Raw genomic sequence first — 11,645 nt, 5'->3', positions numbered from 1 at the left:
ACAACAGGTCAGGCACCAACAACAGAACCTGAAACAACTGCTGTAGCAACTACGATACTGTCACCAACAACAATGCTTGAGACAACATCTGAGATTTTCACAACTTCTGAACCAAATACCACTCAAGAAACATTACCTGAGACAACATCTGAATTCCTGACAAGTACTGCATCTCAGTCACAAACAACATTACAGGAGTCAACCTCTGAGATTGAATCAAGCTCAGTGTTAACGACAGGTCAGGCACCAACGACAGAACCTGAGACAACTGATGTACCTTCTACCACACTGTCACAAACAACACTGCTTGAGACAAAATCTGAGAGTCTAACAGCTTCTGAACCAAATACCACTCAAGAAACATTACCTGAGACAACTTCTGAATTCCTGACAAGTACTGCATCTCAGTCACAAACAACATTACAGGAGACAACGTCCGAGTTTGAATCAACTTCTGTGTTAACGACAGGTCAGGCACCAACAACAGTACCTGAAACAACTGCTGTAACTACTACCACACTATCACCAGCAACATTGCTTGAGAAAACATCTGAGATTTTCCCAACTTCTGTACAAAGTACCACTCAAGAAACATTACCTGAGACAACTTCTGAATTCCTGACAAGCACTACATCTCAGTCACAAACAATATTACAGGAGACAACCTCTGAGTCTGAATCAACTTCTGGGTTAACGACAGGTCAGGCACCAACAACAGAACCTGAAACAACTGCTGCACCAACTATGATACTGTCACCAACAACAATGCTTGAGACGACATCCGAGATTTTCACAACTTCTGAACCAAATACCACTCAAGAAACATTACCTGAGACAACTTCTGAATTCCTGACAAATACTGCATCTCAGTCACAAACAACATCACAGGAGACAACCTCTGAGTCTGAATCAACTTATGGGTTAACGACAGGTCAGGCACCAATAACAGTGCCTGAAACAACTGCTGTAACTACTACCACACTATCACCAGCAACATTGCTTGAGAAAACATCTGAGATTTTCCCTACTTCTGTACAAAGTACCACTCAAGAAACATTACCTGAGACAACATCTGAATTCCTGACAAGTACTGCATCTCAGTCACAAACAACATTACAGGAGAAAACCTCTGAGTCTGAATCAACCTCTGGGTTAACGACAGGTCAGGAACAAACAACAGAACCTGAAACAACTGCTGTACCAACTACGACACTGCCACCAGCAACATTGCTTCAGACAACATCTGAGATTTTTATAACTTCTGTACCAAGTAACACTCAAGAGACATTACCAGAGACAACTTCAGAATCCTTGATTAGTTCTACATCCCAGTCACAAACAACATTACAGGAGTCAACCTCTGAGATTGAATCAAGCTCAGTGTTAACGACAGGTCAGGCACCAACGTCAGAACCTGAGACATCTGATGTACCTTCTACCACACTGTCACCAACAACACTGCTTGAGACAAAATCTGAGAGTCTAACAGCTTCTGAACCAAATACCACTCAAGAAACATTACCTGAGACAACTTCTGAATTCCTGACAAGTACTGCATCTCAGTCACAAACAACATTACAGGAGACAACCTCTGAGTTAGAATCAACTTCTGGGTTAACGACAGGTCAGGCACCAACAACAGAACCTGAAACAACTGCTGCACCAACTATGATACTGTCACCAACAACAATGCTTGAGACGACATCTGAGATTTTCACAACTTCTGAATCAAATACCACTCAAGAAACATTACCTGAGACAACATCTGAATTCCTGACAAGTACTGCATCTCAGTCACAAACAACATTACAGGAGTCAACCTCTGAGATTGAATCAAACTCAGTGTTAACGACAGGTCAGGCACCAACGACAGAACCTGAGACAACTAATGTACCTTCTACCACACTGTCACAAACAACACTGCTTCAGACAAAATCTGAGAGTCTAACAGCTTCTGAACCAAATACCACTCAAGAAACATTACCTGAGACAACTTCTGAATTCCTGACAAGTACTGCATCTCAGTCACAAACAACATTACAGGAGACAACCTCTGAGTCTGAATCAACCTCTGGGTTAACGACAGGTCAGGAACAAACAACAGAACCTGAAACAACTGCTGTACCAACTACAACACTGCCACCAGCAACATTGCTTCAGACAACATCTGAGATTTGTATAACTTCTGTACCAAGTAACACTCAACATACATTACCAGAGACACCTTCAGAATTCTTGACAAGTACTGCATCTCAGTCACAAACAACATTACAGGAGACAACCTCTGAGTCTGAATCAACTTCTGGGTTAACGACAGGTCAGGAACAAACAACAGAACCTGAAACAACTGCTGTACCAACTACGACACTGCCACCAGCAACATTGCTTCAGACAACATCTGAGATTTTTACAACTTCTGTACCAAGTAACACTCAAGAGACATTACCAGAGACAACTTCAGAATCCTTGATTAGTTCTACATCCCAGTCACAAACAACATTACAGGAGTCAACCTCTGAGATTGAATCAAGCTCAGTGTTAACGACAGGTCAGGCACCAACGACAGAACCTCAGACAACTGATGTACCTTCTACCACACTGTCACCAACAACACTGCTTGAGACAAAATCTGAGAGTCTAACAGCTTCTGAACCAAATACCACTCAAGAAACATTACCTGAGACAACTTCTGAATTTCTGACAAGTACTGCATCTCAGTCACAAACAACATTACAGGAGACAACCTCTGAGTCTGAATCAACTTCTGGGTTAACGACAGGTCAGGCAACAACAACAGAACCTGAAACAACTGCTGTACCAACTACGATACTGTCACCAACAACAATGCTTGAGATGACATCTGAGATTTTCCCAACTTCTGTACAAAGTACCACTCAAGAAACATTACCTGAGACAACTTCTGAATTCCTGACAAGCACTACATTTCAGTCACAAACAACATTACAGGAGACAAAGTCTGAGTTTGATTCAACTTCTGGGTTAACGACAGGTCAGGCACCAACAACAGAACCTGAAACAACTGCTGTACCAACTATGATACTGTCACCAACAACAATGCTTGAGACGACATCTGAGATTTTCACAACTTCTGAACCAAATACCACTCAAGAAACATTACCTGAGACAACTTCAGAATTCCTGACAAGTACTGCATCTCAGTCACAAACAACATTACAGGAGACAACCTCTGAGTCTGAATCAACTTCTGGTTTAACGACAGGTCAGGCACAAACAACAGAACCTGAAACAACTGCTGTATCAACGACTACACTGCCACCAGCAACATTGCTTCAGACAACATCTGAGATTTTCCCAACTTCTGTACAAAGTAACACTCAAGAAACATTACCTGAGACAACTTCTGAATTCCTGACAAGCACTACATCTCAGTCACAAACAACATTACAGGAGACAACGTCTGAGTTTGATTCAACTTCTGGACAACGTCAGGAGACAACGTCTGAGTTTGAGTCAACTTCTGGTTTAACGACAGGTCAGGCACGAACAACAGAACCTGAAACAACTGCTGTATCAACGACGACACTGCCACCAGCAACATTGCTTCAGACAAAATCTGAGATTTTTACAACTTCTGTACCAAGTAACACTCAACAGACATTACAAGAGACAACTTCAGAATCCTTGATTAGTTCTACATCCATGTCACAAACAACATTACAGGACACAACCTCTGAGTTTGAATCAAGCTCAGTGTTAACGACAGGTCAGGCACCAACGACAGAACCTGAGACAACTGATGTACCTTCTACCACATTGTCACCAACAACACTGCTTCAGACAAAATCTGAGAGTCTAACAGCTTCTGAACCAAATACCACTCAAGACACATTACCTGAGATAACTTCTGAATTCCTGACAAGTACTGCATCTCAGTCACAAGCAACATTAGAGGAGACAACCTCTGAGTTTAAATCAACTTCTGGGTTAATGACAGGTCAGGCACCAACAACAGTACCTGAAACAACTGCTGTAACTACTTCTACACTATCACCAGCAACATTGCTTAAGACAACATCTGAGATTTTCCCGACTTCTGTACCAAGTACCACTCAAGAAGCATTACCTGAGACAACGTCTGAATTCCTGACAAGTACTACATCTCAGTCACAAACAACATTACAGGAGACAACCTCTGAGATTGAATCAAGCTCAGTGTTAACGACAGGTCAGGCACCAACGACAGAACCTGAGTCAACTAATGTACCTTCTACCACACTGTCACAAACAACACTGCTTGAGACAAAATCTGAGAGTCTAACAGCTTCTCAACCAAATACCACTCAAGAAACATTACCTGAGACAACTTCTGAATTCCTGACAAGTACTGCATCTCATTCACAAACAACATTACAGGAGACAACCTCTGAGTCTGAATCAACTTCTGGGTTAACGACAGGTCAGGCACCAATAACAGTGCCTGAAACAACTGCTGTAACTACTACCACACAATCACCAGCAACATTGCTTGAAAAAACATCTGAGATTTTCCCAACTTCTGTACCAAGTAACACTCAAGAAACATTACCTGAGACAACGTCTGAATTCCTGACAAGTACTACATCTCAGTCACAAACAACATTACAGGAGACAACGTCTGATGTTGATTCAACTTCTGGGTCAACAACAGGTCAGGCACCAACGACAGAACCTGAGACAACTGATGTACCTTCTACCACACTGTCACCAAGAACACTGCTTGAGACAAAATCTGAGACTCTCACAGCTTCTGAACCAAATACCACTCAAGAAACATTACCTAAGACAACTTCTGAATTCCTGATAAGTACTGCATCTCAGTCACAAACAACATCACAGGAGACAACGTCTGAGTTTGAATCAACTTCTGGGTTAACGACAGGTCAGGCACCAACAACAGAACCTGAAACAACTGTTGTACCAACTACGATACTGTCACCAACAACAATGCTTGAGAAAACATCTGAGATTTTCCCAACTTCTGTACAAAGTACCACTCAAGAAACATTACCTGAGACAACTTCTGAATTCCTGACAAGCACTGCATCTCAGTCACAAACAACATTACAGGAGACAACGTCTGAGTTTCAGTCAACTTCTGGGTTAACGACAGGTCAGGCACCTACAACAGAACCTGAAACAAATGCTTTAACTACTACCACACTATCATCAGCAACATTACTTCAGACAACATCTGAGATTTTTACAACTTCTGTATCAAGTAACACTCAAGAAACATTACCAGAGACAACTTCAGAATTCTTGATTAGTTCTACATCTCAGTCACAAACAACATCACAGGAGACAACGTCTGAGTTTCAATCAACTTCTGGGTTAATGACAGGTCAGGCACCAACAACAGAACCTGAAACAAATGCTGTAACTACTACCACACTATCACCAGCAACATTGCTTGAGACAACATCTGTGATTTTCCCAACTTCTGTACCAAGTACCACTCAAGAAACATTACCTGAGACAACGTCTGAATTCCTGACACATACTACATCTCAGTCACAAACAACATTACAGGAGACAACGTCTGACTTTGATTCAACTTCTGGGTTAACGACAGGTCAGGCACTAACAACAGAAATTGAAACAACTGCTGTTTCAACTACGACATTGCCACCAGCAACATTACTTCAGACATCTGAGATTTTTACAACTTCTGTACCAAGTTACACTCAAGAAACATTACCCGAGACAACTTCAGAATTCTTGATTAATTCTACATCCCAGTCACAAACAAAATTACAGGAGTTGGAATCAAGCTCAGTGTTAACGACAGGTCAGGCACCAACGACAGAACCTGAAACAACTGCTGTACCTTCTACCACACTGTCACCAACAACACTGCTTGAGACAAAATCTGAGATTCTCACAACTTCTGTACCAAATAGCACTCATGAAACATTACCTGAGACAACTTCTGAATTCCTGACAAGTACTGCATCTCAGTCACAAACAACATTACAGGAGACAACGTCTGAGTTTCAATCAACTTCTGGGTTAACGACAGGTCAGGCAGCAACAACAGTACCTGAAACAACTGCTGTAACTACTACCACACTATCACCAGCAACATTGCTTGAGTCAACATCTGAGATTTTCCCAACTTCTGTACCAAGTATCACTCAAGAAACATTACCTGAGACAACTTCTGAATTTTTGACTCGTACTACATCCCAGTTACAAACAATATTACAGGAGACAACTTCTGTGTTAACAACAGATCAGGCACCAACAACAGTACCTGAGACAACTGCTGTACCAACTACAACAATGTATCCAACATCACTGCCTGAAGCAACCTCTGAGGTTTTCACAACTTTAATATCAACTATCACTAAGGCACCAACATTTACATCTGAAATCCTCACGCTTTCTTTCCCAGCTGAATCACCACCAACACATGCGTCAACACAAAAATACACAACAATGATACAGTCTTCAACAGGTTCAGTTTTTGTCACAGCAACAAATGAGCAAGAAAAAACTTCTCTTCCTCCAGTAACCACAACTGGGATCTTCACAAGTCCCGTCCCAACCTCTGCTCAGTCACCAGCAGCAACAATACCGAAGGCAACTTTGCCAGAAACAATGGTAACTCAATCACAGTCAGCTTCTCCTCCATCAGGAATCACTGTTGTATCTCAAAAAAGTGCTGTAACAACTGAATTGCCAGCCACAACACACAATGAAGACACTTCACAGTCATTAATTACTTCCGTCCATGTGCCAATGACAAATGTGCAAGAATCAACTTTGTTTCCATCAACAACCACAACTGTGTTCCTCACAATTCCTGTGCAATTAAGTACTGCTCAGTCACCATCAACAACTCCTGAGGCAAATATGCCAGACACAACAACTTTGCCAAACACAATGGTAACTCAATCCCAGTCAACCTCTCTTCCATCAACAAACACTGCGGAATCCCTAAAAACTGAGGCAACTGATTTACCAGCAACAACACAGGAAACAACGCAGGAGGAAACAATGATGCAGTCATTAACTAATTCAGTCAATGTACCAACAACAAAACAAATTTCGCTTCCTGGAATAAGTACAGATGGTTTTCTTACAAATCCTGTAACAATTGCCCCACAGTCACCAGAAACGATACCTATAACAACATCTAAATTACTCAAAAGCTCTTTTCAATCTACAACTCAGTCACCAGGAACATTACTTGAGACAATGGTGTCAGCTACAGATACAGCTATTCACACAAACACTCCATCTGATGTCCCTACATTTATGCAACAATTAACATCCGTTCCAGGAACAAATGTTCCTGAAACCCTGAACAAAACATCGTCTACAGTACAATTAACAACTACTAAAAAAATCACTTCAGCTGCTTTCCCAACAACTATGCAACAATCATCAAGTGCTTCTGAATTTGTCTCACCATCAACTGCAATGGATATTACACTGCAAAATTCAACCACAGGAAACATTCTGATAAGTACAGATGAAATTCTAACAACTACACAACAATTAACAACTCCTCTAACCTTATTTGAGACTACAGTCCCTGAAACAACAACAGTGCACTCAGTCATAAGCAAGACAGATGTTTCAGCATCATCCACACAATCATTTACATCTCTTAATACAGTCATCTCAAATAACCCTCAAACAATGACTAAACAACAATCAACCACAGGAACAACAACTGTACCTGAATCCACTACAAGTTTTGTAAGCAGTATCGCTAAAACTCTAATTGTGTCAACTGTGGAACAATCAGTGCCAACAGATAGCCCAACCACAACAGCAACAACAATATATGGGACGACAGCAACTACAGCATCTACAGTACAAGTAACAGCAACTCATAAAAACACTTCAACTGATGTCTCTACAACTATGAAACACTCAATTTCCATTTCAGGAGCAAGCACAACAAAAAGCACAAATGCAAACCCAACAAGCACATTTGTGACTACAGTGCCTGAAACGACAACAGTATTTTCCAGAACAACAACTGTAGCTGAATCATCTACAGCACCAGCACTGTCTACCAGTGCCTCAACATCACCATTACCTGCTTCCACCAATACAAGAACTACAACTACATTCCCAACATATACAGGGTCTTCACCTACAACCACAGTATTTCGCACTTTGTTTCCATCATTAAGTACACAACAGTCACTGACTAATACAACCCAGACATCTACAGACCTAGCAACTACAACAACCACCACAAGTCAAGCTTCATCGACAACACTGAAGCAACTGATCACTACTGCAATGTTAAGAACTACTATTAAAGCCACCATAAATCCACTGACCACAGCTACTGACACAACAGTTACTGCTCCAACTACCACTGTGTCTACTAATCCACCAACAGAAAAAGAAGGATACCTTTATCTACAATTCAGGATGGTCCGATTCTTTATACCAGCATATGCCGATCCAACGTCAAATGAATATCAGATGCTGACAACAAATGTGACAACTGAGGTAACTGTAATATTCAAGAAAAATAATTTAATTTCATGTGATAAAAAATTAACTTAAATCATATATATAATTCTCACCTTTTCTAATTATTAAATGTATCTTTTTTTCAGCTGAACAGAGGATACAAATTGATGTTCCCTCTGATTTACCAACGAAGCAGAATCATCAGCTTTTGGTAGGTAGTACTCCTCCTCTTATTAACACAAAATGTGTATGTTTCTATTATGAACAGTCATATTAGAGTAAATACTAAACTGACATGCCTAATGTCAACATACAGAAACAAGAACATTGTCCTATTACTTTTGGCATGCACCATGGAAGCTAAAAAACACTGCATTAACCTGTTGGAAATGCAGTCAATAAAGCAAACGTTTATTTTTATTCAAGCATAGAGAGTAACACTTGATTAAAAAAAAAGTACTGATAAATAAAATGAAATAAAGTTATTATTCAATTTAATCAGGTTAAACTAAAATTATGAACTGTGTAAAAAACTACTGATAAATGTACATGGCAAAAGCAAAATGTGTAACAAAAAATGTAAGATTTAATAAAGAATATGTATGTGAACTATAGAAAATTCTAAAGGGATCACAATTTTCAAGCACCATTATAAATTTTAACAATTATACATATTATTTTTAGGTTCAGTCTTCATAAGTCTACATTTTTTCTGATCTTTCAGGTCGGGCTCTGTTGGTGTAACGACTCAGCTGATCTTTGTCAACCAGTCAGTGGTGCCCAACCTGACAGTAACAGAGGATTCCCTACAGACAGCTGTAAATGACTCCATTGTCTTCTTAGATATCATTCCATCCAGTATAAGGGCAGGTAAGTTTATCCTTATCTTTACATCTCTGCTAAATCTCTAAAAAACTACTTCAAGAAACAAAATAGAAAATTGTATTCTTAATTGTTACATTTTGTCATAATTTTATACACACTTTAAACTCATATCATATATTGTATTGCCTTTTTTCAATACAGAACAGCCAAATGTCACAGCAACAACCATCAGTTCTGGAACAACAAACATTACAACAACAACTACCACAACTACCACAACTACTACAACCACGATGAAACAAACCACAAGAGCACCGACTAGTCAAACATCTGCCCAGACTACGTCCAACAGTGCAACGGCAAGAAACCGACCCAAAGATGTGGTCACACTTCTTCTCCCTCTCATCCTCATCTACTTCCTTCTAACAGAGCTAAGAGTATAACACAAATAAATGCATCTCTAAATAAAACACCAGCATTAAAATCAGAATAAAATCTACTGTCAAAAAAGATTTGTATAATAAAATCACACTACCTACAGTATAATACTAGCATGCTATTATAGCCAAATTACATGTTTACAAAACCATTAAATATATTATCATTGAAAATCAGTTTTATCAGTTCTGGTAAATCACAATCTAACAATGTCACTGTCATATACTTGCACACAGTTAATCTGTTATGAATTTTTTTAATATATGTAATGTATGTCTAATGTAATTTCTTTTGTTCTGTAATCACACATTTTTTGCACTTTTAAAATTCTAGATTCTATATTCGAAATTCTAATAATTTATTTCTGTTTAATGGAACTGGCTCCTGCCTCTTGCATAATAATTTATTTATTATAATCATATATAACCTTATTTAACCTCTTTAATCAGTATACATCTATACATGTTTTGCACAGAATAAATGAAATATATGCAGAAAGTTTGTTTATCAATTTATGTTAAATAAAAATATTTTTAAGTGTTGTAATGTGATTTTGTGTGTGTATGTCTGTGTTTTGCTGTGTTATGATTAATTACAGGCTATAAATGATAGCAAAGAACATCTTGATCAAAATGTTAGAAGTTAGTTCAGTAAAACTAGTATTATAAATTTAAGAAATAAATCTAAAATAATGTATAATGTATAAATAATGCTTGTAGGTCTGCATACATGTCACCATTTAGAAAGATATATATTTTGTGAAGGATATATATTTTAATATTTTGTGTTTTCAGTGTATTTTATATAGATTGTTGTTGGATGTAGGATTATTAATATTTTGTGTTTTAGTATATTTTAAATAGTTTGTTTTATGTAGTGTTATTAATATTTTGTGTTTTCAGTGTATTTTATATAGTTTGTTGCTGAATGTAGCAATATTATTATTTTTTGTGTATTTTATATAGTTTGTTGTTGAATGACGCATTATTAATATTTTGTGTTTTTAGTGTATTTTATATGTTTTTTTGTTGAATGAAGTGTTATTAATATTTTGTGTTTTGTAGTGTATTTTATATAGTTTGTGATTGTATGTAGCTTTACTTATATTTTGTGTTCTTTCAGTGTATTTTATAGAGTATGTTCTTGTATATATGGCAGGTTGGCTCGTTTTAGTTGGCTCATTTTAGAATTTTGCCACACACAGCCCGAGGATGAAAGTGACTCCACAGTGAACGGGACTAAGTTTTTGCTGTATCATTTTTATTCAGGGGGAGAAAATATTTTAATAGGTTATTTTGTTTTCATTTAATGCAAGACAGAATTTGTACATTTAAGGAGGTAATAATATTAATCTTAATAATTATTTTTTTAATTTGAGATGGGCAATATGACAATATTTTATTGTATTGTGATAAATGATATGCATCTCTTAAGTATATGGTCAATTTCATCAGTGCATAAAAATTGGATGAAGTGCAGCACATTTTGGACATAATTCACAGTATTGAAATAAGTATGGCATTTTATTAGTGTTTTTAAGAATATGTTGATACTAGTGCATTTTGTCTGCATGTAAATGTGATGGTAAATCAAATCGAAAGGCTTTTATCGTCATTCCATACAAGTAAAATTACACAGTGCAACGAGAGACAATTTTGCAGACAGGACATTGCCATACAAACCAGACGGTAATGCAGGTGCTCAGGATGCTTTCTCCAGTCCCTCTGCAGCACATGGTGAGGATGGGAGGTGGAAGATGTGCTTACCTCAGTCTCTGAAGGAAGTAGAGGCGCTGCTGGGCTTTTTGGTTATAGAGCTGGTGTTGAGGGACCAGGTGAGGCTCTCTGAAATGTGAACACTGAGGAATTTGGCATTCTTCACAATTTCCACTGTAAAGCTGTTGGTGTTCATCGGATGGT

At 38.4% G+C, this 11,645-nt stretch overlaps 2 protein-coding genes across 2 annotated transcripts; both read left to right on the top strand.

Moving 5' to 3' along the window:
* Window positions 1-424: 424 nt before the first annotated feature.
* Window positions 425-6,378, top strand: LOC125787736 (mucin-2-like; the record flags this gene model as incomplete). Its single annotated transcript, XM_049472381.1, has 2 exons — window positions 425-1,393; window positions 1,856-6,378. Coding segments are annotated over exons 1-2 (5,172 nt in total), but the record flags the coding sequence as incomplete, so codon positions are not given.
* LOC103028793 (mucin-5AC-like) lies at window positions 6,379-10,535 on the top strand. Its single transcript, XM_015601156.3, has 4 exons — window positions 6,379-8,499; window positions 8,610-8,674; window positions 9,188-9,333; window positions 9,490-10,535. Exons 1-4 carry the CDS (start codon window positions 6,460-6,462, stop codon window positions 9,729-9,731), a joined length of 2,493 nt encoding a protein of 830 aa, XP_015456642.3. The 5' UTR covers window positions 6,379-6,459; the 3' UTR covers window positions 9,732-10,535.
* Window positions 10,536-11,645: the final 1,110 nt, after the last annotated feature.

The sequence above is a fragment of the Astyanax mexicanus genome, chromosome 25, assembly GCF_023375975.1.
Source record: "Astyanax mexicanus isolate ESR-SI-001 chromosome 25, AstMex3_surface, whole genome shotgun sequence".
In the NCBI taxonomy this organism is placed as follows: Eukaryota; Metazoa; Chordata; class Actinopteri; order Characiformes; family Acestrorhamphidae; genus Astyanax; species Astyanax mexicanus.
The sequence above is the reverse complement of the archived record's forward strand: the minus strand, read 5'-3'. Positions and strand labels throughout refer to the sequence as shown.